A 27,097-nucleotide genomic window follows, 5' to 3' on the forward strand; every position below is an offset into this window, starting at 1 on the left:
AACTGCTGAATGAAAGCCTCCATATGTAGCGTCAGTCATGGGGGTTGCTTGCCCATACTTTACCACACTGGGCAGTGCAGGTTGGTGAAGAGAGGGCCCAGGACCAGTTCAGATATCACTCACCACTGATGGTAGCCATAGCCAGGAATTAATCAAACTCAAACCACTGCACCGCCACTCCATTCACGTACAAAGATTTCCTCTAAATTATTGTGTCCACATTATTTTTTCAAGAACCTTTCTAAAAAAATCTGTACAGGCAAACACATATCTTGAGAGAACATTCACATAGCTCCCATCTTGGTACAGAATGTCATCAAACAACTGGGAGTGCCTCTTCTGAACAATGAAGGGTGCATGAGATGGTGGTGCTGAGGTTTGGGAAGCAGTGGCGTCCTGGCCTTTGTGGGCTCAATTGCCATTCAGATTGATAGTTGTCGTTGACTATTCGGTGTCCACTCAATATTCATAGAATTGGATGAATTGGATATGGTAAAATTGACCTCATCCAAACGTTGGTTCAGGTAGCCTCTCAGGACAATTAACGTTTATTGTGACTGAAAGTATTGAGGCTCATGGATAAATAAATGACATCAGCATCAGTAGTCACGGTATTGTAGTGGACACTCTCCTCCTGAGACAGGTAAGAGTTCTAGTCCTTGTATTCCACCTTCTCCATCACACACAGCTCCCTCCTTCATCCACAGTTCTCTCCTTTCTATCCACAGCGTTCTCTGCCCTTCGCTCTTGCCGACGTCCCCTCTTTATCCCCACGGCCCCCTCTCCCATGCCCTCCCCTCATCCCTGTCTCCTCATCTCCAGCCACCAATCCAATATCATCACATCTCGGACTATGATAATAGTTTTTTTACCCTTTTATCTGGCAACAAAACTGACACATTTTTTACAAGGAGTCATGTTTGCATTGACCACAATACCTGCGGTCGGAATGCAAACAAAAAACACAACTCTGATAATGTGTGCACTGTCCTTGAAATTGATTGGTCCACACCCGAGACAGGTGTCAGTTTTGTTGCCAGATAAAAGGGTAAAAAAACAATTATCATATTTTGCTGCTGGCAAAGGAGGTTCCAATGGTATCTCGGACTATGTCGACTCATCTCCAGCCACCAATCCCCTCTCTTCGTACTTCGGTGTTACTCCCGGTCAAATAGGCCTAGGAATCAACGTTAGCGTGTCGGGGATAGGAAATGCCGATATTATGGAGTACAGTATCAAAAGCACTGTGATTGTTACCATTGTCATTGTCATGCTGTTATCGATGGATGATGCATTTGTCATGTGACTCCTTGTTCATGAAAAATTGCTGCGACAAATCATATATTTCATACATAACAGCGAGCTGCTCTTCAAACGTGCAGCCGTGCAAGGGTGCGTACATCCTTCTTTGATCACGTGATGCATGCCATCTAGTGTCAAATTTTGGTATAAATATATTGCACGAGCGGCAAGATCATGCCTCATTTGCTATATTTTGTTATTGACAATTATTGGAAACACTGTAACGCTTAGGCACATTATATATCGAAATGTAATTGCAGTGTTTAGCTTCCTCTTAAGAGCCTGTCATTACAGAAACTTCTGAACCGTGATGGAACTTTGGACGATGACCTCTAAGTGGCCATGAAACGTAAACGTGACCGAGGACAGGGCTAGTGAAGGTTGCACCTGGAGCAATTCTCATGCGGCACATGCCTTATTTAGTCCTGTGCTTGGGAACAATGAGTTTGGCCAGTTGCACAGCTATCGAGTGTGCACGTGGTGCATTACACTGGGGCCATTGGGCCAAAAAGGCCCATGTGCCAGGCACCGTACGGAGCCAATTGTGCTAATCGGAGGTGCGGGGGAAAGGCAACAAACTAAAGACAAAAAGCGGTTTATGGCACCCGATCCCATGCCAACCAACCACCCTTCGCCACTGGTAGGTGGGATGGTATCATTGGCAAGTAAATCACAATGTTATTAATTTAAATGATAGAGATAACAATGATGATGATGCTGGTGAAGTAGGGTGCCATGATGCTACTCTGGCTCACTCAACAACCTCCACATGAACCTGTGAACGTTGCTGATTAACACCTGGCCATACTGAAATAAGTAAACCATTTTTTTACCGTGTAAAGCGCGCTGAGCTAAAGAGCTTTTTTTCAGAAGTGACCTGGCCACGAATGATAGCTCAACAAAGTGGCTTATGTGGAAATTTATAGCAGCCAAATATTCTAAATGCCTGTTTCTAAATGTAAAGGGGAAAACCCCGCGGACCAGGAGAAAAACAATCCACGCGACCACGGGGAGAACATGCAAACTCCAAATATACAGGCGTCAGGGTCGGGCTCGAACCCACAACCTCCTACATACCAGGCGAGTGTAGTTAACATCTCTCCACCGTGGCACTAAGTGAGCAGTCAATAGACTGGATGACCAGGGGGGGATGCAGTTCCAGATGAAGGCAGAACTGGAAAAAGCATGGGTCAGTGCATGTTGGTGAAGGATGCAGGCGTCCAGACTAACTCTCACAACTTATTCTTTGTTCTCATGGTTGATGCAGAGCAACAACTACAATTTCACATGCAGGTGGTCAAGCCAGACAACCGCGTTAGGAGTTAGGGGACTGGTGCTAGCCAGGGCAAAAGCAATTTCACTCAGGTAACTGGGTGGCATTTCGAACCACTCCGGCCGTGTAACCCACAACTACCAGCGTGGCGAGGTATATTTCAACAATCTAAGCAATTTGCCTTTTACACAGTACAACTATATTCTTTAAAGGCAGTGATTTTTAACCTGGGTTGCACGCACCCCCTGGGGGGAGTGAGATGCCCTTTCTGGGGGTGCGAGACGTGACCACATTTTTTGTTAAAGGTTAATTATCGAAACACAAATTAAGCACGGGTCCGTAAGTTCAACCTCCTTTGTTTGATCAAACCCTATGTATTTAGTAACATTATATTAACAAAAAATATGATTTAGAACCAAAGGGGTTGATAAGGCTGCAGTAAAGGTTAAGAACCGCTGTTTTTACGACCACGGGAATTATTCAGAACCGCGTTGAGTCGCTCTCATACCGAATGGGTAAGGAGTCGTTAACCCAATGGACACGTGGGCGCGTGCAGCTGTATCAGGATAAAATGAATCGACGACGCAATGAACGATACATTACGTTAATGTCGAAGGAAGCCAATGAGCGTCAAGGATCGATGAATCATGTGCGATCCACAAATCGTCGGTTTCCATCCAGATATCATGTGACACGAATCACTTTTAACGATTTAAAAATGTTGAATTAAAAATACCCAAGCTTGTGTTCGAGCATGGATCAAGCATGGATCAAGCATGGTATCGTTAAAAATCGGTCGATACCCGTACCAGTATATGGGCAAGGCCACGCCCAATTACTCCATATAAGGGCCTATATCATTAACATATTTTGTATACCTGCCACAGGGCGTGGGGGAGGGGACGCGAGCCACGCCTCCCTCATCGACCAATCACCAAGCGTAGGGGGGGGAGGCGGTGGGTGGGCGGGTGGGGGCGTTGCAATTTGTCCAAAGCGCGCGGCCAATCAAATCGCCGCCGCGGCTACGCGAACAACAACAAACCCGTGGGGTCTCCGCCCCCCACCACCACGCCACCTCCCCTCCCACCACATCGCCCCTCCCCTTACCGGGTTTTTCTTGTGGGGGTGGGGTTTAGATGTGAGGGGGAGGGATCAGTGGGGAGAATGGGCGGGGTTTCGGATTAAAGGCGGGGTTTCGGTGCGCTGGAGGCGGGGTTATTATGGTTTTAGGGCGGGGGTTAGGGAAAAGAGGCGGAGCTTTGGGCGGGGTTTAGTGAAAGGGGCGTGGTTTAAGTGTGTGGGGGGGGGGGTGTATTGGGCGAGGGGCGGGGTTTGACGGTGGGGTGAAGTCAACAGAGTTCATTCGCTGGCAATGGCGACAGCGCTCGTCCGTGCGTCTCGCCGCCTCTGCGCCGCCCGGCTGAGCGCGCCCGGGTCGGCGGTGGCGGCAGGACGCGGTGGGCCCGGGGCTGCTGCGAGCTCGGTGGCCTCTCCCGATAAGGCGGAGAGGGAGGCTCCGCTCACCGTACGCAGCGAATGCGACGGGGTCAGGCAAGTTGTGAGCCCCCTGTCGCAAGCACGCACTTTGCACATCGCATCATCATCGTCGTCGTCATCGTCGTCGTTGTTATTATCGGCCGCGATCTCTCCGCCGCTGGACGGCAGCGTTCCCGAAGCCGTCGCTCAAGGGGTTCTGCATGCAGACATTGCATTGCGTGCGAAGATGCAAAAAGTGATGCAAATTAAACATTTCGGATAAAGTTACAAAGTTACGTGAGCGAGCGCCGAATTAGGTGAGCACCTACGCCCGGCTGTCTTTGTATCTACCCACACACCGCACCAGACCAAGGACTCTTTTGAAGGCAATCGACCTCGGGCAAACTCGAACCCCCGGTGATCGAGGTTACAGCGCAGCGCGCTAACCACTGCGCCACCGCTCCTCCACCGGCCACTCCGCCCACTGAAGGTTAAATGTTGAGGTGTGAAGATGCATCGATTAATATCGATCCTTAGCTCTCACGATACACGTTTGCATCTGACCGTTTTTGTAAGGTGATCGATGTTTTTGTTATTCGTGTTTGTACAGTAATGGGTTCACCGTTGTCATATCCTCTGCGGCCACTAGAGGCCGCTACACTCACCCATAGTTTAAAACTCTGACCCTCAACCCGTGGACTTTACTTCTTTTGGGTGAGATGAATGATGTGTTTCGTAAACACGATGGAGGTGTGATGGATCATCGAACGTGATTGTTGCTGCCACTGCCCTCTGCTGCCCATCCACGTAGCCCCCCCCCCCCCCAGCCTACAACAGCGAAATCAGAATATACTGGAAGAATCCGATGATCCACAAAGCTCTTTCTTTCACAGATGTGCATGGTGGTCATCAATCCAAGCACTGCCCACGGTCAACCCTGCTTAGTTCCTGAGATCGTATGCGATCATAATGGCCAAAATGTTAGCCTGCTGAAGCATTTTATTTCTTAAGACTATGCTTCTGACGGCAATGGAGAGGTTTTAAGTGACATGCATTGGCAGTGATTTGCAATAATTTTAAGGCACCTTAAACCTTGATTGCCATTCACAAGGCAAGAGGATCCTGGCCATTGCCCTTGATTGGCACAACACCTCACTAAGAGTTTATTTAGCCAGGCTCCTCTATTTCAATATTTACTTGACCTCCAAAGTTTACTCTTACAGTATTCCAGCATCCGGCTTTATGTCATCATTAACAATGCTTCTTTATAGGTTACAGTTTGGAGCAGTGGCTTTGTTTTTAGAGTCGAGAATGGAAATAGTAAAAGAGTGGGTTTTTTTTAGCAGCTGTGCCTATATTATTGTAAATTGGGCAATTTCTGCATCCAATAAAGCCACAGGAGGTGGTATCAGATTGGTACCCACAGTGTAACTTCTGGAGCAGTGGCAAATGGATTAGAGCACTGTGCTGTGCACCCGGTGACCGTGAGTGTGATTCCCAGCCACAGCTAACATCATCAATGGCAAGTGATATCTGATGAAATAGTCTGGGTGCTCTGCTTCACCTGTATGGTGAAGTATGGCCAAACAACCTTCATGACGGACATGACATGGGGAAGGCTACATCCAGCAGTAGATTGACAGTACACTAAGCTACACTTTCCATTAAGCAAGACTTGTTTATGGCACAAAACGGATGAAGAGCAGGTTGTGGTAAAAATTCAAATCTGGCATTAATCTCCAACACTGGTGAAATAATAATCCAACTTGTTTTTCTTGTAGCAGAGACTTTAGTAATTCTTGGCTACGTCTCAAATCATATGACTCCAGCCATGACGTTAGCAATTACAGTCCATTTTAAATGTGATCATTCAAGTAAAGATTTAAAAGTACATTTTTCTCACGTAAGTATTATCCATATTTGAGTATTATCCACATTTGATCTGAGCATCTGGTGAAAATCCACAATTCTATGACAGGTCTCACTACCATAAATCAGCTGAATGTAGTGACAGTGTACAACTCTAATCCTATTAATTGGAAGTGGGGTTAGTGACTTGTATTGTGATTAGATCCACCTACCTTATGTCAATACTGCAATTACCTGTAAATGCATTCAATCTCGGCAAATCACAAGTTAAGCAGGTTTGAGCCTGGATAGTGCTTCTATGGGCAATAATTATGCACAAACATGGTCGTAGGACTGTAGTGGGCTATGTAGTGGGCAGCAAAGGGCAGTGCAGAAAAATCCATTGTGTAATTCCATCCTACATCTGTGCTCCTCGCCTTCGTATTGACCAGTGTGGTGAGGTATGGTCCGAGAACTCCCACGACTGGTAAAGCATGGAGAGTCTCTCATCCAGCATTGGATTGGTGAAAGGTCTGTACATATGCACAATGGAACAAAGTGGTGTCTGGTGGCCGTATCAGTAGAGTTCTGACAATATCTGTACGGCTTATAAGTGTTCTCCTCTGGAGCGCATGGATTTTTCTCTGGGCTCTGGTATCCCCTACCACTTGCAAATATATTTTAAAATAATAATGGCAAAACAGGGTAACAAAGACTTTTAAGAAAAACAATTCTTTAAGAAACAACAAGGTGTATCAGGACAAATTTAACAGTTCATGATTTTAACGTGCAAGCTTAGTTTGTGGATAAGTGAATGGCAGGTAATAAATTGGACCTCTTTCATATATTTTTCTCACCCACAGAAGCATAATTCTGAACAACCCTCGCAAGAGAAATGTGCTGTCACTCGCCATGCTGCGCTCCCTCCGCAACGACCTCACTGATGATCTCAACAACCCTGCGCTGCGGGTCATAATCATCTCTGGTTTGTCTCTACTTTACCTTGCTACAACACCACCACCACACCTTGCCACACCTCACCCAATATGCATGTGTCAGCTATAATCGGTCATTATGTTCTTTCTCTTAAAAAATAAAACGCTTCGTGTTCCAACACCACTCTTAATCATACTCGAATAACCACATGTTAGTGTGAATTCATATATATTTAGTTTTTGCAATTATCCTGCATGGACTATTGCCATTTATTAATTTTATAACCTTCCACATTCATAGGCCATAACACTCCAAACCTTCATCCTACTCAAATAAAAATAAATAGATATCCCATTTTAAAATGCTTCTTTGGTATAGTCACATGTCCAATTTGTCAGTCAAATATAAACATGTCAATTGTTTCAGTCAATTGTCTGTACTCGATCATATCAAATGTGACATTTACTTACACAGTGAAATGCCCCATCGCTTAGTGTGATGTTCCCCTGCTCAGCGCAGCTGTGGGTCCTGTCTTCTCGTCGGGCCATGATCTGTCGGAGTTGACGGCGGAGTACGGACGAGAGCATCATGCTCGAGTGTTTGAGACCTGCACGGAGGTGATATTAACATTCTGATAAGCCATCAGTGCAAGCACAACCATGAGATGGCACACATGCCCATGACATTCAGACCACAACACAGAAAACTTCACACCTTCTCTACTGACAAAGACAAAGATCCCCCGTATAGCCTCAACAGACTGTGAGGGCAAGTGCTGTTTGCAAGCACCTATGAAGGCCGGCATGGCACACGAGGTTGTTGGTGTCCAATGTCACAACTTTTAACTACTCAATGCAAATTTGATCATATTGTGCAATTCCTCTGTCATTAGTCATCCCCCTTTTAACTTATTGGCATTAATACCACATACTTCGACTGCTTCTCCAGGTTTCAAGTTTCATTGCTGTTTTAACCCCTTCTCACAGATCTTCTTTCTCTGTAAAATGCCGTTTCTCCTGGCACCAGATGTCTCTCACTGATTATGCTGAGATTTGTTGCTTCTCTTTGTTCAAGGGCCGGCTAAACCAGGTCCACCAAACCTCTTGGAATTGCTCATTTCATGAATGGTCTATTCCATTGTGCTTGAATCCAGATACACATTTTCATAGTCCTAGTTTCCAAAGAAATTGTCTGAAATTTTGAGGCAAACCAAATACTTGACATGCAGCCATTGTTCAATAATTATAATTAAGAGTTTTTGTATGTTGTCATTTTCAGGCAAAAAAGTTCTAACCAAATTTTGGTTTTTTTTGATGTTCCACAACATCTTCAGAATTAACAATCGATTGCACAAGATCAGCCATGTACGTGCTATTTGGATTTTTAATTGGATTTATAAGGTGCTTAAATGCCTCGGTAACTCAAAGCGCCTTATATGACGCCTCACCCAAACCATTCCAATATCTTGCTGCAACAGTCACTCTCCAGTACGCGGTTTGCACAGTACCAACCTGCAAATGGGGCATTTGCCAATAGCGGGTATATCACCCAACCTTCCTATGACAATCAGCCACCCACATGAGGTGTGTGTGTTTGATTCCCACCTACCGCCAACAGCAGTGACGATTATCTGAACCAGTACTGGGCCTCGCCTAGGTCGACTCGGCCTTGAATAAGTATCTGCTGCAGTGTGTAAACATCAGCCTTGGTGGAGACAAAGGTGGCCCGGCGTGGCATTGGCCACTCCCCCCCCCCCCCATCGTGTGTGATGCTGGCCTTCATAGATGCTCACTAACAGTACTTGCCCCACCAGTATGTTAAAGGCTATACGAGTTGGGGGGTGGGGTCCTTTGTATTTGTCGTCCAGGTCATGCGCACGATCCAGCGTTTGCCGGTGCCCGTGATGGCGAAGGTGGACGGCCTAGCGACGGCTGCGGGCTGCCAGCTCGTGGCGTCATGTGACGTGGCGCTGGCGTCGGAGCGCTCTCGCTTTGCCACGCCCGGGGTGCACGTCGGCCTCTTCTGCTCCACGCCCGGCGTGGCCCTCGGCCGCTCGGTGCCCAAGAAGGTGAAAGTGCGACTCTCGTTCGTAGATGCATGATCCGAGCGGTGGTGTGAATGAATGACCGAATCACCCAGAATGCACCCGATCTTGTTATAGAGCTCATAAGCTGTGCAGAGTTGAGCCTGGATAGTGGTGGGATGGGTGACCGCAGTGTACAACTACTGTTTATATTTTACCAGGTAAGGCCCACTGAGCTATATAGCTCTTTTTCAGAATTGACCACAAAAGAGAGCTCAACAAAGTGGCTTATCATGTGGAAATGTATAGCAGCCAAATACGCTAGATGCATGGTTATAAAAGTGGAGGGAAAAACCTGAGGACCCGGAGAAAAATCCACGCAACCAAGAGGAGAACATGCAAACTCCAAATATACAGGCATCATGGTCAGGGTCGAACCTACGAGCTCCTCCATACCAGGCGAGGTCGTTAAGATCTCGCCACTGTGGCTAAAGTTGCTACAGACTGCAAGGCTACATGGATGGCAGTAAAAGGCAGTTCAGCAAAATTTATTGTATTAAGATATCAATGCTCCCCACCTTTACCAACCTACACACAATTAACCCTGCAACCCACACTGCGTGGGGAGGCCCTCATCCAACAGTGCATTAAATAAAAGGGCAGTACATGTACATGTAAACCACACTGCACATATGTACAAACATTCACACAAACATGTATAATACATTGGCATATACACACAAAAGTGCACAAAAAAGACATTCCCTGTGATACAATACAGACTAATGGAGCAACTATCGTTATCGAACTGCTATGTTGAGTAATTCCTATTATCTGTCAAAAATCACGGTTATTGGGAACAATTGTGCTGTGGATAATGAGTTTTCACAGGATAAGAGTTGTTCACTGCACACGAGACAACATACAACACTTAGTCCACTCAATACATGATGCAAAGTACCCGATGCATGACATGTATCCTGTATCAGTCCTGTAAGTTTTTAATATGTATACATGTTTCGCTGCACATCTATGTATGCGTGTGTTCGTAACACAGGTATAGCTAAATATGCATTGCATGTTTCGAAATATGCATATCTTTTTCCCAGCATAACATACATGTACGCATATACGACAGATACATTCTCTTTTTCACCCCCCAAAATATAAAATTACATGTTTGTTCAGGGCTCACATAAGCCCTTCTGCACCAATGTTTTCCAGCAGCATTGGTTAAAGCAGCACTGCGATGTGCTGTATTCCCTCGGGGGGTGGTCGCCTGCTTAAACAAAGCTGGCTGGGGATTATGGCTTGGCATCGCGATTCTCGGGCAAAACGCCATGTCCTGTTGTGGAGCAAGTGCGATCTGTGCATGCTTTTGCTTGGGCACAGCGACGCACGAGTCTTGATCGTAAATTGAGTGTAATCGGTTTTATAGAAATGTTTCATTGTCGGAACATTAGCGCAAGGCACATACCCCGTTGCCCAGCTCGTAAAGAACCAGCCTGCATCCCGTTGCTTCGTAATGTGCTGTGAAATTTTAATGCCCGTTTAACAAAGCCTTTTTGTGCTGGAAATATTATTTTCTAGGGTAAAAATTAGGCATTGCTAGTTGGCCGTTTAGTGGCTCCTTTTTTGGTAATGTTATAATTTAAAACCCATCAGATGTATTCGTAAGTGGGAGGCGAACGCTGGGCATCAGGCATTTTTCGGATGGCTTGCATGCCCAGTATACATGCGCACACATACACACACTTCAACCCGTGGGTGGCTGATTCACACACGCAGGCTGAGCTAGAACTTTCCCCACCCCCGCACGCTCCCCATTCACACCTGCATCCTTCCTCTATCCCTTGCGGCCGATATTTCTTTTACGATGTTTTAATTAACGAAAAAATTGTGCTTATTCGCAGAAAAATCCCCGGCAGTTATTGCACACCCACTATATATGCATGATGGATGGGGGTAGCATCCCCTTGCGGGATGCTATTGTGGGATGCTACTGCCATTCATCAAGCTTATATAGTCTTAGCGACATCCCTGTGCATGGGAAACTAAAAACGAAAAAGCAAATAACGCCGGTCGCCCACTTACGACCTTTCCGCGCACACACTCGTTTCCGCCCAGGTGGCCATGGAGATGCTGCTGACGGGCGAGCCCATCTCGGCGTCCGAGGCGCTGGCGCACGGGCTGCTGAGCCGCGTGGTGCCGGTGGAACGTCTCGACGGAGAGGTGGAGCGCGTGGCGCGCTCGGTGTGCCGCCTGAGCCGCAGCGTGCTCGCGCTGGGCAAGCGAGCCTTCCTGGGCCAGATGAGCCGCGACTGGGACGCCGCGTATGCGCTAGCACAGGCCGCAATGCTCGATAATCTGCAGCTGCCCGACGGCCAGGAGGGCATCAGGGCGTTTGTGGAGAAGCGGAAACCTCAGTGGGAACCGGTGCCCGGGCCTGTTCATGACGGAAGTGGTCGTGGGGATGGCGCCAGAGATTGAGAACACCCCCACCCCCCCAGTGGTGTCATAGGTATTGAATTGGTATCTCGAGTTCTGGGTTGAAGCATTCTGGGTGCCCCTGTAGTGGCGAATAATAATAATAGACATGCCTGGAGACTCGGTGTCTCTGTGCTAACACTTGAGGATGGGTTCCTTTCTTTCGTGGCCCATATTGGCATCGTGGGGTGGAGCGGTGGCGCATTGGGGAGCGCACCGCGCAATGAAACCAGTGTCATAAGTTCAGTTCCCGGCCATGGTTAACATCGGTGGCGATCGACGTTTGAACTGCTCCTGCGCCCCCCTTACCTAACCCGTGCATACAAACAAGGTCTTTATCTAATTCTGGGTGAAGAAAGGGCTGAAATATATTCAGAGCTTTGTTATCCGACTATTTAAGTGACTGACCATTATTCCGATATATCGGTTAATTTACTCCTAATCGAATAACACAAAAATAATTGGAAAAAAGTCTCACCTCTTTCCATTTGTGCCGCTGGTCGGGAGGTTATTGGCGAGGCTTGGTGATGTCATCGGCATCATCAGTCTCTTCACACTGGATGTGGCCTTGTAGGGGGTTTCCTGCCTTCAGGAAGCAGGATATCGAGGTGGTGCTATCTTTATAAAGGAGTTCCAAGTAATTGACCACAAAACACTAGTCGATTATAACTTTAAGCCGATTAATCGACTTATTCTACAATTCGTACTGGCTCTAATACTATCAGAATGAAATGTAATGGCTTGGTAGCTATTTGAACTGTTTTAGGTACGACAGCCCTTGTTACACAGCACTGAACCCACTCGGTTTAAACCCTCTCTCTCTCTGGGTGTCTTTCCAATTGTTGTGTCTATAGGTACTGAGCCACCACCTTGGAATTCTGGCTTCAAGCCATTTGGAAAACATAGATTGAATTATTTGTTCTTCTCATACAAATATATGTTAAAAGACTTGTGATATTGCCATCTTATACAGTTAACATTGATCAAGGTTCACCCTGAAAGCTTTTACAGTATTTGGCAGATGCACACAGGACAAATAATCCATCAGCATAGGTGAAGACGTTGCAGGCTAATATGTCGGTGGACCCTTGCAGGAGGAGATAGTCAATAATGGTTCTTCCAGAGTTGTTCTCCGACGTCACATACAGCTCCTCTGCTGCTTTCAGAGGAATCGGGAATTACGATTTTGATTAAAAATATCTCCACACTGTGCCCAGACTCACCAGACAGTGCAGATGGAATTAAGATGCTAAATGCAAAAAAACAAGTGCTTTAATGTTGACATATGCACCTGTGACTCATTCATATGTAGCCTTTGGGGTATAATTAACTGCCCGTTTACATTTTGAATTTTATCCCAGCTATCCAACATTGAAACCATGCGCCGGTTTCAGTCTTATTGCAGAATCATCGGCACATTATATCCAAACCTCAAATCGAGTTTAATTGTTTTTAAATTGCCTTTTAAACTGAGGCTGCCATGTTTTGTCTGGTTTATGATTCTCAATGAGAGAAAATTTTCTTCAGAAATATTTAACATCTGCCGTGCACAATGAAAACCAAGTGGCCTATTGAGCAGGTGCACACATCTTAACCTAACTTTGTTGAGTAATTTAACACTAATGCATTCATACGTAAAAAATACACTTGTGGAGTGTTGTGCCTATAAATGTATGGACCCCACCTAAAATGCATTTTTAAAAGGTGATGTTTCAAATGCAACAGAATCACGGTGATTCCAAATTCTGGGAGCGAAGGTGGATGGGATATCTATGTAAAATACAGCTGGGTTGCCCTTGAATTGTAAATTGCACGAAAATCCTAAAACAATGCCTGGAGAATAATGTAAGGTAATCATTTCTGGTAAAACAATATTGTAATATTCAATTGGTGAAGTCAGCCTAATTAACTTTCTATCATCATTTGTTATTGATAAAGTTCTCTATGCCGACAACACATTGCCTGGCATCTTGACAATGCCTGTCCACAATTGTGTTACACTGTGTTACATCGGTGTTCTTGTGGTGCATTTTGTGATATACAAGTTGTGTATCGATCCAACACACCTGCACAATATATTTCTTTTGAAGTACCATCAAGCAACGTGGCCTTGTTTTAACTACATATATGTTTACTGATTTAAGTCTGAAATAAAAATGTGTACCGTACTCTTATCAAGTTCTAAGTATTAATAAAATATAGTAGTTTAAAAGTGAAAAAGGGGTTGGGACTGATCATTATTTTATCACTCAATTGAGCCGATGTGCAAATGCTGGTGCTAATTCTACTCCAAACCCTGCTGCTAACCATATTCGTTGTCATAACCTTACTCCTGAATTTAGACTTAACCATCACCTTTACACTCAAGGTCACCATGGCCGATGCCACTGAATACTACGACACTGACCTAAAACTGGTGAGATCCACAAAATATTATACAGTCAACGCCTGATTCTCCAAAGATGGCTCTTACAGTGTCTCACCAACTCGCTTTAGGTCTTCGTTTTGGTTATTTTTAAGCCCATCCTGATTGTTTTCTTTTCAGTAAAATTTCCATCACCTAACCCTGCTTTCATCAACTTCAAAGTATGCATGTTATGATCACGTCGCCTTCCCCAGAGGTTTTTATAAATTGTCTATGTTCTCATATCCCGAAAGTAATTTGATCCGGCATCGGAAACTAGAGTTGTTTTTAGCAGGTTCAATTCTTTCAGATCCTGCTCAATGTGGACTCTCATGTTATCTCAACAATATTAACGATGATCAAGATGCGCCTTGGACATTGGCCGATCCCTGAAAATCCTTCAGCTCCCATAGTCTATGAGCTCAGCGCAAATCTTTCACTTGTCACCACCACCCTAGGTGGCACCACTTTCGCAGTTTCAATGTCTTTATGTGGACAACAGTGAATTACGTGATAATCATTAGATATGAGTGGGGTTTTCAAATCGCTATTAGACAAATAAACGAAACTGTATGACGAAAGTCGTTCTGCCTCAGGTGATACCGATTTCTGCTTTGGCCCATACATATGATGGGATAACACTCAAAACTCCACACATTAAATGCACAGGTAGACCCAAGAGATTCAATCTACCAGTGGACCACGATGATTGTACTGTCTTCACCTGGCCATCTTGCAGGACTTCCGAAAGCAGCACATGGTATGCTAACCTAAACTTTTTATTTAGAATTTTTAGCCAGGTAAAACCCACTGGGCTAGAGAGTTATTTTTCAGAAGCAACCTGGCCACAACTGATTGCTCAACGATGTGGCTTAATGTGGAAATGTATAGCAGCCAAATACTCTAAAACGAATGTTTATAATTGTGGAGGGAAAAGCCGGAGGGCCCACAGAAGAATCCAGGTGTCCATGGGGAGAACATGGAAACTTCAAATATACAGGTGTCGGGATCGAACCCACTCCCTGTAAACCAGGCGAGGGAACATCTCACCAACGTGGCGCCCTGCGGTTACCCATACAAGCACTCGAAAGGCTTTAGCCCCTTATAAAAAAAAAATACAAAAAGTGCTTTCTGGGTTATTTGGTTGTGGATTAGTTTGTCTGATGCCCATACATGCCATAAAGCTTTGTCAGCAAAAAAAAGCCATTTGCAATCTCAGAGAAAAGGCAACTTAAGCATGGCATTGCCGGATGAAGACCGGAGTCTTCAGGCCACATCCTCACCTCCCTTGCTAAGCAAACCTTTTTTAAATAAACATAATGGAGGCAAAAGTGTCGAAATAAACAAAACGTGTTTTTATTTTAAACATAACACACCATTTTTGTTACATTAAACAGTGCTTAATTTTTTTAAAATACTGTACATGGTTTTTTTTTATTTACTTTCGTATCAACAACCTTTTCTTCTACCGTTGCCTCGATTCCTACCCAGTAAAAGCACACTCCTTCCTTCCTTGCTGGGTTGATCACGAGACCACAGGGGTAGGGGGCTAAGAAGGGGATTAGGAGACATTGGGGGCAGAGCGGAGGGGGTGACGTCACATTGGAAAACAGGGGACACTCAAGTTATTAGTTGAGAACGGGTTGGTGTTTCAAAAGCAAGGCCCAACCTAAATCAGTCCCCATACAAATGTTATTGGTCGTAGAATTGCAGCTCTTGAAGGCATCTCAAATGCCCATCTGATCACACACTGCTCTCATACTGCGCACACATTGCATCTCACCATGTTTACCAACCTCCGAAGGTCAATGATTGGCAAACATAAGCATATGGACTGTGGGCAAATGTGACGACTGCACCTTTTCACAACTAGAAATTTAAATGCAATAAATTTACATGTTTTCCAAAAAGTTGTCCTTATGTACAACAATGGTAAAATAAAACAATCGACTATTTTTGTTGGTTTGCAACAGCTGTTGAAGTATACATAAGCTGTCTGGGTTTTCATTGCAGGGCCCGAACCCATCCATACCTCCGATAACTTGTTTTACACTAGAACTCAGCCGTGCCGAGCCAACCCAGCGCTGGTCAGGAAGCGCCAGATTGTTTTTCCACTGCAGAACCCGAGCCTTGCTGCTGACGTCACACACATGCAATTTGTCATCATGTGCCGTGCTCGACCCTGCTAGACCCTAAACTAGATTCACATTTCTTGTGAGGGCTAGCCTATCACGGTTTGGTGCTGGCTTGGCATGGCAAAGAGCCAGTGGAAAACCACCTGTACTGGGAGAGCATCGCTCTGGCTCGGGTCATGTACCAGTGGAAAAGCAGTGAATTAGGTCCTGGGTTCAAACCTTGTGGCTGGTGGACTCAAGAGGGCCGATGTCAATGTTAGTACACTGAGCAAGCATTTTTGAGATCCTGGGTTTGAGCACTTGCTGAGTGTCTGAAAGAAAACGATTTCCCATGTCTGGGCACACTCAGCCAGAGTCTCTTGAAGGCTCAGCCTGGTTGGTCACCAATCGACTGCACCAACATTCATCACATACAGGAGTAATTGCACTTCATATATTCAGGCCTACCTATCAAGTTTTCAAATGGCCCGTGGATAAATATAAAACGATTCACTTATCTGCACAACGTTGAGCACCACATTGCAATCCTCAGCAAGACAGACCATTTAAGGACCATCGTTTTTTTTGGGGGTTAAATCGCGTAAATATAAATGTGTCGTTAAACCCGCCACCACCCGACACAGCCATTACTAGTTCAGCACACCGGTGTGTTTGAGAGTAAACCCACAACATGTACAATTCAAGTACGATGTTTCGCCGGTAATAACCAGCATCGGGTTTAACGACTCATTTATACTTAGGCAATCTAACCCCAAAAAAGCTTTTATGGACAATATTGCTAGCGAAAGCCTACGTGTTAAACATTTAAGGACATTGGATCAAAATCTGTGACGTTAATGCTCTGCTGTCTGTTGGCAATTCTAAATAAAGTTACACGTTTTTCCTCAGTACCTTAATAAACATAACGAAAAACAAATATCAGTAAAAAAACAGCAACAGGAAAATAGCAACATTTGTAAGAGGGGCAGTGAAAACGTATAAAGGTTCTTTGATATTCAAGGAATTTCATAAGCTGACATTTAATTTAGCAACTACTTACATTAAAATGTTTTGTTAAATAATACCAGCTCATAAATCAATGCACTAATTCTATAATTATTACATTTCCATGGAGTCTATCTTTGAAGTGTCCATGTGGCTCCGAAGACAAATGCTATTTTCAGAGCACTGAGTCGGCACCAATGAAAATCCGAGCGTTCAAATCCGTGTTGGTACAACAATGATTAAACCAGGACCCTCCAGTAGTGTAGCAGGTAGGAATTGGACACAGATGAGAGAGAAAACGCCAACTATATATATAAGTTCAGTTCTGTTGTCCTTTACCAAGACAACGGATTTCTAGTAAAACCTGGATTTATTTTTTGTAATAACTTTTTATCAGGGCACCATGGTGTATGGGGCAGTTATCAAATATTATTGACTCAATTCCTCGGGCTTCTCTATATGAAGGGCTATTCCCCAAAAGATCGCCTGCTAGATACATCTATGTTTTTCCTGCTCGGGCAATATTATTGACGGATGGTTTTGAATTCTGTATTGAAAGAAGCAGGAGGTAAATTTCGGGAGTTGTGTTTGGTAAGAGTGGAGGCAGACTGTGTTGTGCTAAGTCCTAGTAGGGATGGAACCTTTCGAGGGTTGTCTATCACTCTACCACTGCTGCTCTAAGCCGGTCACATTTGCGCACATTTATTTTGACGGTGACCTAAGAGGACCACAATGCACTTCTTGAGGAAATTCTCGAAGAGTTTTTTTTTTCATATGCACAGCAGCTTTGTGCGCTTTGTACACATTTGTGCATGTCGTGTGAAAAGGTAAAGAGCGGTTGCTCAAAGTTGAGGGCATATATGTTGAACGTCTTTCAACATATATGGCCTCGAACTCGCAGTGCTGGCTCAGTGCTCTGCCACAGGCAATTTCCCTGTTGTGTGCTTTTGTCTTTGTGCACTTTTGACAAATCGTTCCCGAAGCCGCCTTTTCAACTGCCCCTTGTCATCTTTCACTTCCATCACTTAATGCGTTTAATTAGCTGCCTCATTAATTGTACTTCATGGCTGCACGCTACGAATTGTCCACATCGCGGACTGGTAACGTTAGCTGTCCATTCAGCAAGCTCTCTGTACGACTATCCATCAAGCCGCGCAGCACGCTTTCAAACCTTTCATTTGAAATGTTCACCACCTTTCCATTTCACCGTTACTCTGACCAGCGAAGATAATTCAAACGAGGTGTTCACTTCGTCGATCGGCAGGTCGCGTGCTGTTGGGTAAAGCGTGAATACGGACACCTCTTCCAGGACGTCTGGCCGGCAAGGAGGAGTCAGCCAAATACCCTCCACATGGGCTCTTGGGGAGGCCCTTCCATCACCAGTTGTGTTTGACACTTGCAGGGCTGCACCCTTACCTTTTCACTTAGCCATCCACCTCACCGAATGTCTGTCTGTTCACTCGGTGAACCTGGAATAGCGGTCCGCAGAGCATGCACGCAGTTGTGCGCAAAGGTATAAAATATTAACAATGCTGCCCGTCCCACAAAATGTCCATTTCGTTTTCCACAACACAGACTTATCAATACATTTCAGCCGTGCATAGACCACGTAATCTGATGTCCAAGCATCAAACCAGTAGCTCCTCCATTATTTAGTCCATCATAATGATGGTGATCTTCATCATCATCATCGTCGGCTGTGATCCACTCACTGCTGGATGAAGTTCACCCCTCCCTCCCAACCAAAGACGTCCCCATCTCTCAGGATTGTGAGACGTATAAAGATCCCTCCAGTAGCTGAGCTCCATCCGCAACGAGCTCGTGTGCAGGTGGACGTCCTCTCGGCCACATCCCCCTCCCCCCCTCTCCGTCTTGTGCAGTCCGCTTCTGAATAAATATCCACCAATCGCTCACTTGCGTCCATGCTGTTGCTGCTGCTGCTGCAGCATACGAGCAGCGAGGGTAGCATGCAGTGCAGCGAGCACCCCTCCTCCTCCCCCCCCAGCTCCCCCGCCCACCCCACTGGACCCCACTCGCCCCGCTCTCCCTGCCCGGCCTCCCCGGCCCCCGCGGCCCAGCACCAGCGCCCGGAAGGCATCCTCGCCGGACAGCAGCGATGGCATGTGCTTGAGGAAGTATCCCTCGCAGAACACAGCCAACTGACCGGCGCCCACCTTCTGCAACCGTGACAGCATCGGCAGCGGCAGTAGAATCAGCAGCAGCATCAGCAGCAGCAACATCAGTAGCAACAGCATCATGAGCAGCAGTCATAGCAGCAGCAGTATCAGCATCAGCAGTATTAGCAGCAGTAGTATCAGCAGCAGTATCAGCAGCATCAGCAGCGGCGTTAATAATAGTATCGCACTTTGGATTGTACTACCGTTTGGGTTTTTTGCGGATGTGCCGGACTGAGCGTCGTTCGACGTTTCGCCCCACGCGCTGGGAGCTTCGTCGAGAACCTTCTGTTGAAGGGACCGACGAAGTTTCCGGGGCCCGGAGCGGAACGTCGGACATAGTGCCGAACGGCTTCCATCGTGGCTGGTGGTGGCGATGTTTTAGTTGTTGAGCCTGATTTCATTATGTGCGGAGTGGTCGTGTAGCAGGTGAGCACGCTGCACTACGAACCTAGTGACCCGAGTTTGACTCACGGCCAACACCAGTGACGATTTTCTGAACCGGTCCTGGGCCTCCCCTAGGTGGACTCAGCCTCAAACGAGTGCGGTGTGTAAAAACATCGCCACTGGGGAGACAAAGGCAGTCGGGCGTGGTGCTAGGCCACCCACCCACCCTCGTGTGCCGTGCCGGCCTTCATAGGGGCTCGCTAACAGCACTCGCCCCAACAGTCTGCTAAGGCTACACGGGGGATATTCCTTCGTCTTTTTTGTTGCTGTTATGTGGTTGGCCGAGTGGTTGCGCGTGCCTTGGCGTGACGGTAAAGGCCCGCAGCGTTGCTGTAGGAGATGGCGCGGGAGCAGAGTTGCTCGCAGTGGAGCTGCAGGGCGTCGAGCTGGAAGAAGCTGGCAGCCGACATGAGCTGCACACGTGCACGCAAACGGGTACACAGGCACGGAGGTCAAGAGGTCGTCGAGATCGATGACGACAATGATGCCGTCGCCAACACTCGCTTCTCAAATCACCTCCTAGTGGCAAACATTGTCACGATAAAAGGCGACCAACGTACAGTCATACAAAAACAAAGATCCCCTGTATAGCCTTTAACAGACTATTGGGCAAGTGCGGTTAAGCGAGCACCTGTGAAAACCGGCATGGCATACGAGAGGGTGGCGTGGTGGTGTTTACACACCGCTCCAGGTACGCATTGAAGGTGATATGAACCGAGGGGGGGACCAGGACTGTATCAGATATCCGTCACTGATGTTGGCCACGAGCGGGAAGGGAATGATCAAAATCCACTGTCGACCAGGACTTGTGTGCTCTCCCTCCTTCACCAACCTGCACTGGCCAGCTGACCAGCGTGGAGAGGCACGGCCAAACAACCCCCACGTCTGACATGGCATGAGGAGGTTTTTATCTGCCAGTGGCTTTATGGAAGGTCAGTGAATTACTACTATTGTTTTATGGCATTATTTTCTAGGCCCCATCCAATCCCTTTCCAGTGGAGTTATTGGCTTATTACTCACAATTAATAATCTAAACAGATTTCTTAAACTCGGCCATCTCTACCGTACTATATTTCAATATCGGTGTTTATGATACACAACTGATAGTTGCGCATTTTTACCGTTTGTACAGCAATATTATCACAAAACCGCACGCGCACACATACAATGACGTATACACAAGACAGGTGGCATGAGCCACGCTGTCAGTGATCCAGTTCTGCTCTCCTTTCCTTACCTCCAAGATGTCTTCGTCTGCTATTTTGACCTCCTCCACGCCGCCGTAATACACGTAGCGCATTAAGAGCTGTGAGACACAACAGGGCGCAATGTGTAAGGTTCCATTTATATATTTATTTTTGCCTCTAGTGGGGGTCCTTCTGCCAGCGGTGGCACGAGCAATTGCAGGGTCGCACCTTTACCTTTGCTACCTTGTTTACTTTAATAGTGCTATCGTAATTGCGCTACTCACATATTTTGCTTAGCCCTTCCGGTGCGTGTCTGCACATAGGGCAGTCCAGGTTTGGCACCGCAGAGTCCAAGCGGTTCCATAAAAATCTGTCCCGGTGTCCTGAAGCTTTTCGTGAAATCCCAGACTTTGTACCCTCAATGCATACATACTTGTACAATTACATGCGCACATATCAACAACACGTGACTGCTGACCCACCTCGAGGATGTGGTATTTGATTTCCCCGATCTCAATGCTCCGACACTGATCCACAGAAGAGCCCCCGCCGGTCAACAGAGCCTTGAATCTGTACGACAGACGAGGCGCGAGGTTGTGGGTATGAAATGTGCAGCACGTCGTTTTTATTTTCTGTTTTACAGTCTCATCGTGACTATGGGAACCTCATTTGCCAGTAAAAAATATGATAATTGGTTCTTTACCCTTCTATCTGGCAACAAAACTGACACCTTTTTACAAGGAGTCATGTTTGCATAGACCGCAATACCTGCAGTCATAATACAAACAAAGGAACATAACTCTGATAATGTGCACTGTCCTTAAAGTTGATTGATCCACACCCGAGACAGCTCATTGTAAAAAGGTGTCAGTTTTGTTGCCAGATAGAAGGGTAAAGAACCAATTATCATATTTTTTACTGGCAAATGAGGTTCCCATAGTGTAGATGCTTAACCCGAGCTCTCATACTCTGATGGTGCATTGTCTTTGAGTTGTGCGCCTTTTGGCGTCATCTGGTCCAACCCATATGAGACTAGGCTCTAAGGAAAGCTGTCTCGGGTGTGGATCAATCAACTTTAAGGACAGTGCACATTATCAGAGTTATGTTCTTTTGTTTGTATTATGACTGCAGGTATTGCGGTCTATGCAAACATGACTCCTTGTAAAAAGGTGTCAGTTTTGTTGCCAGATAGAAGGGTAAAGAACCAATTATCAGTCTCATCGTGATAAAAGTCAGGCACAGCGATTCGCAGGTGCTTGGCCTCCCAGGGCAGAATGAACGCGAGGCGCACGATTGGGCAGGCGTTGCACGACTTCGTGGCAGCGGCGGGTGTCTTACCGTGGCGAGGCGGTCACGAGCAGCACCTTGTGGGCGTAGAGAGGGCGGCCCTCGGCTATGAACGTCACGTCCGACATCTCCCGATTGTTGACGAAGTGCGGGTCTGCGAGCGCCCACGGGTTGCGGCGGGAGAGTGAGTGTCGGTTAAGTGGCGTCAGCCGCACCGCGAAGATTCCGACACCGATGTGGGCTCTGGCCAGCAGATGGCAGTGTTGAGCATTGCCCCCCGCCCCCCTGCCTCATACACGTGGTGGATGTTCTCCGGGCACTCTGGGTTTTTTTTGGGCTCCGACGCGAGGGCCAAACAAATCAACTGACGGAAACGGCCAAACATCACCAATGCAGGACCCTCTTTGAGAATGAGTCTTGCGAATCAGTGAGGCTTTACCCAGGTTAAGTAAGCGACGTTAATTTACACACACGAGCAACGTCCAATAAACAACAAGCGCCAATGCTTCGTCGTGAGAATGAGTAGCCCCCACTCGTTTCAGTCTTTGTGAACTACCGGGATCCCCAAGTCTCTCTGCATTCAAACTCAGATGCGTGTGAGTTTGTACATCTCGAGATTATTCATCAGTGGACCGGAATATCGCAACGGTTTATACAGAATGTGTGGTGTGCAAAACTTTGAACCTGACGTCGTAGGTGACAAAAATAGCGTGGTGTCCTTGTAGAAGCCTCACGTTCTAGGACTGGGCTCCAGAACGTAAAACGGTTTCTATACCTTGCCAGCACCACGCCCGGCCGCCTTTGTCTCCCCACAACCGCACCAGGTGCTCATTCGTGGCTGGGTCGACCTCGGGGAGGCCCAGGACTGGTTTAGATTATAATCGTCACTGGTGTTGGCCATGAGCGGCGAATCGAACCCGGGTCGCCGGGTCAGTAGGGCAGCTTGCTAACAGCTACACTTCCGCGAAAGAAGTTCAACACACGCACACGTACACGCACGCACGCACACGTACACGCGCACGTACCGAGCCGGGCCCCCAACGGGGTGTGGTCCTCGGGGATCTGGGGCACAGGCTGCGCTCCGTAGCACTGGCTGAGGATGTCGGCGACTCTCTGCGTGATCGCCTCGTTCTGGTGGTTTACACGCGCGCGCACGCACACAACGAGCAGACGCAAAAGCCACGCATAAAAATAAAGCACCACGTTTTTTACGAGCGCAGAAATGATCATAACCGCGCCAGGTGAGAGGGAGTCTCCGGCCTGTGCCTTGCAGCCGACCCCATGCCACATGGCCCACGGCCACACGAGGCCTACCACTTCGAAACGGCGTGCAAACGATATTTAACCTTGATTTGAAGCTTTCGTGACTGCAGGAATCCATACTCTTATATTTAACCGTCGCTGCGAGCGCCTTTAGCTGGAGGAAATGGGTACTGAGAGGAGGGGGGGGGGAGATAATTTTGACCGGGCAATGACGTGTTGCTAATTTCCACGTCGCGCTCAGTCACTTATGTCACTGCATTGGCAGAAGTGACTGCGGTAAGTGTGTGTGTGAATTCACGTGTGGCCTTGCCAAAGGTATTTGAAAGTTCTATTCAGCCCTAAGTAGGGAACAGGTTACGCACCCCCTGTTGTACACAAACAAGTTCATTCATACACATACGTGCGTGCTGCGAAGTACACCATAAGAACACCACGTGGTAATTACAATTGTCATCACAGTCTGCACTGATGTGAAACTGGGTTTCATGCCACACGATACACACTTAGTTACTTTGACGTTCCTTAAGCAAGCAACTTTATACATATTCTTAGGTTTTTTCGGTAAAGTCACGTAGGTAAAACATCAAAATTAATGAAAATAAAATAAAATAAAAACAAAAATCACGACGTTTCGGAGGCAACACAAGTCTCCGTCATCAGGTGGGACCGTCACAGCCGAATTAGCTGCATCAAGCTGCTAATTCGGCTGTGACGGTCCCACCTGATGACGGAGACTTGTGTTGCCTCCGAAACGTCGTGATTTTTGTTTTTATTTTATTTTATTTTCATTAATTTTGATGTTTTACCTACGTGACTTTACCGAAAAAACCTAAGAATATGATTCCTTGCAGTCACAAAAGCTTCAAATCTAGAACTTTATACATTTCATCGCAATCAATTGTGACACAACCTCTTGTAGATTCTCGGGCAAAGTGCAATCAGAGCAGTCTTCACTAACGAATGTGCCCAAAATTAACATACTCTGGTTAACAAACCCAGGTTAACAACAACAATCACTGCCATGCACCACCGCGTGGTGGTGACGTCACCACGATGCTTGTTCCAGGCTATGTTCACTTTGAGGCCTCATCAAATGGAAGGTTCGCTGGCAGTAGATCACAGGACGGACCCATGTGTTTTGCGTTAAGTGATAGAGATGACTGGCAGATGCACCACCTGTGCTCCCCACTGCACCAACTTTCCGTGTTTTAGGCCGCCCGGCGCTCTGCTCGTTGTTGCGAGCACCATTCCTCCACCCTCGTTAAATGCTGGAGAGCTGTGCCCTCAAACTGCCCAGCACCATCTTTTTACGAGCCTCCTCAACAGGAGGTTCCAGTTGTCGGCAAGTCCAATCACTCCTCCACCCTCCTTTAATGTTGGGGAACTGCGCCCTCAAACTGCCCAGCAGCATCTTTTTACGAGCCTCCTCAACAGGAGGTTCCAGTTGTCGGCAAGTCCAATCACTCCTCCACCCTCCTTTAATGTTGGGGAACTGCGCCCTCAAACTGCCCAGCAGCATCTTTTTACGAGCCTCCTCAACAGGAAGCTGCAGTTGTCGGCAAGTCCAATCAGCTCCAAATCAGCTCGTGCCACATCAGCCCATCGCTCACAACCGCCCAACCTCCCGCAAAGTCTCAGATGAGGCCCTGTCCCGTTCTCTTTAGTTCTCAACCGGTAAAACTAAACCTCACCGCGGTCAGCCACAAATCATCATCACACGGTCACTTGTATACAGGGTGCTTCAAAAAAATGTGAACACACCCAAGAATTTGCAACGACACCACAAGAAATGTGGCCTCCGGGCTCTGGAGACCACCTGGAGACGATTCCAGGCACGCGTTGACAACGATGGCGAACAAGTGGAGACTCTTCGACTTTTTGAAGCGATTAACATGCATTTGTTATCGTGTAACAGTGTATATTATTACCCGTTCTTTTCCCATTAAATACGACAGTCCCATTGAAGTGTTAACATTTCTTTGAAGCACCCCGCATATACACACGCGAGCGCGTTGGTGGGCCGAGGTTAACCGACGCCCCCCCCGCCCCCTCCAGCCCGTTACCTGCTGGCCTCGCAGCATGTCGAAGAGCAGGGGCAGCCCGCGCGCCAGCATGAGCTCCGTGAAGTGGACGCCGCCGGCGCGCACGCTCGCAAACTCGTCGAGCAGCGCCATCGTCACCGCGGAGCGCGACTGCACGCACGACGTGTGCAGCGACTCGAGCCACACGTGCAGCGTCCACGGCACGTCTGCACACGTGGCACACGCAGCACGTAGACATCCGCACACGCCACGGAATGAAACGGCGCACAGAAGATCCCCCCGTACGGCCTCAACGGACACTTGGGGCAAGCAGCACCGTTAGTGAGCAAGTACAAAGATCCCCCGTTTAGCCTGTAACAGAACGTTGGGGCAAGTGCTGTTAGCGAACACCGATGAAGGCCGCAGGGTGCGCGAGGGGGTGGGTGGCCAACACCGCGCCCGACCGCCTTTGTCTCCCCAGTGGTGATGTTCACACACCGCTAGTGAGCACACACACAGACAGACACACCAGGCTATGAGAATGATTCTTACCCTTGCCGCGCAGCTCCATGGTGACGTCCAGGTGTCCATGCTCGGCGCTGTGGTACATGGCCTCCTGCAGGGCCCTGACCCTCACCCGTCCGCCCTGACCCTCCGCCGAGACCCCCACGCCAAAATCCCCGGGGCCGCCCGCGCCCTCGGCGAGGATCTCCTCCAACGACAGCACGTCCTCCTGCTTCTTCTCGGGCTGAGACAGCAGCTTGCGCAGGACGTTCCTGAAATGGCAGCCGGTGGCGGCATCAGTCACGGTCGGCCGTCGCACGTTCGACGTTGTGTTCAATTGGTTGTTTTAAACGTACGCGGCGTGTGTTGTGCGTTCTGTGCGTATGTGTGTGTTGAGGTTTGCGCTGCAGAAAGAGTTAATGGCAGCACCAGAGTTGTTCTTTATATTCTTACTTTGGGATACCTTTCACAAGTGGCCGTTGTTATAGGCTAAAAGCTGGAATGTATGAGAATGGTTCTGAGGCTTGTGATATTTTTCAAGAAAAACACATTTATTGAAGTGACACTTTGCACCTGTGAGTGCAGAAACGCTCTGTGTTCCCCGACAACGTAATATTAATTATTCGAACAAAATACACGCATGCATGGTTGCTCTGAATGTACCATATTTGGAAGTAACGTTTTAAGTTCCAGTCGAAAATACTTAGAAGCTATTCAGATTTCGCCTTTGGTCTTCCAATTCAATTTTGATCGGCCTCACCCAGTCGTCGGACATGACTGTACAAAGACATTCTTGCTCATAAGCAAACTCACTAACTCAGCTCATGCTCAATGAGTGCGGAACAGTAGCACGGGCGTGTCACTGCAGAGCAGTGGCACGGGGCGTGTTACTGCAGAATGATACGTCAGCATTTTGTTGCCGACCAACACGCAGTACAATCTAAAAACACATCGGGAGCAGCTATTCAAAACAACCGTGGAAACCTACGCAGTCCAGAGTGCTGCACTGGAGCTCGCGGTCTCACCTACATTTAGCGCGTGGCCTCCTGCCCTCACTCAAGCCCAGTCTCACCTGTGCCCATGTGACGCTGCCTGGCTGAAGGAGTTCATGTCCCCTGGAGTGGCGGCGGCGATGCCGTTGCGTTGCACCGTGCTCACGAGCGCGTTGGCTCCCTTCGCCAGCAGCAGGCTCACCAGCTCGTAATTACCTGGCGACATACAAAGAAAGACAAACATTCCCCCGTGTAGCCTTAACAAGTGCTGTTAGCGAGTAGCACCTATGAAGGCCGGCACGGTACATGAGGGGGTGGGTGGCCAACACCGGGCCCGACCGCCTTTCTCTCCCC

The 27,097-nt window shown here is 47.4% G+C and overlaps 2 protein-coding genes across 3 annotated transcripts in view; one reads left to right on the plus strand and one right to left on the minus strand.

Moving 5' to 3' along the window:
- Positions 1-3,919: 3,919 nt before the first annotated feature.
- On the plus strand, positions 3,920-14,368 carry ECHDC3 (enoyl-CoA hydratase domain containing 3). 2 transcript variants are annotated; one of them, XM_078856530.1, is made up of 5 exons: positions 3,920-4,126; positions 6,763-6,884; positions 7,355-7,452; positions 8,703-8,903; positions 10,986-14,365. In XM_078856530.1, exons 1-5 carry the CDS (start codon positions 3,948-3,950, stop codon positions 11,346-11,348), a joined length of 963 nt encoding a protein of 320 aa, XP_078712656.1. In that variant the 5' UTR covers positions 3,920-3,947; the 3' UTR covers positions 11,349-14,365. The 2 variants fall into 2 exon arrangements, with proteins under 2 accessions (XP_078712656.1, XP_078712658.1); XM_078856532.1 differs by lacking the exon at positions 3,920-4,126 and adding an exon at positions 4,148-4,554 and having other exon boundaries at positions 10,986-14,368.
- A 4,410-nt stretch (positions 14,369-18,778) lies between these two features.
- ABTB3 (ankyrin repeat and BTB domain containing 3) overlaps positions 18,779-27,097 on the minus strand; it is a 108,762-nt gene continuing 100,443 nt past the window's right edge. The window contains exons 12-20 of the mRNA XM_078856253.1: positions 26,824-26,959; positions 25,800-26,023; positions 25,290-25,474; positions 22,989-23,094; positions 22,015-22,117; positions 21,159-21,246; positions 20,727-20,795; positions 19,789-19,902; positions 18,779-19,045 (exon numbers count right to left, since the gene is read on the minus strand). Coding sequence (XP_078712379.1) covers positions 18,779-19,045; positions 19,789-19,902; positions 20,727-20,795; positions 21,159-21,246; positions 22,015-22,117; positions 22,989-23,094; positions 25,290-25,474; positions 25,800-26,023; positions 26,824-26,959 — 1,292 coding nt within the window. The remainder of the gene's footprint in view (positions 19,046-19,788; positions 19,903-20,726; positions 20,796-21,158; positions 21,247-22,014; positions 22,118-22,988; positions 23,095-25,289; positions 25,475-25,799; positions 26,024-26,823; positions 26,960-27,097) is intronic.

The sequence above is a fragment of the Lampetra fluviatilis genome, chromosome 5 (assembly GCF_964198595.1).
Source record: "Lampetra fluviatilis chromosome 5, kcLamFluv1.1, whole genome shotgun sequence".
Classification (NCBI taxonomy): domain Eukaryota; kingdom Metazoa; phylum Chordata; class Hyperoartia; order Petromyzontiformes; family Petromyzontidae; genus Lampetra; species Lampetra fluviatilis.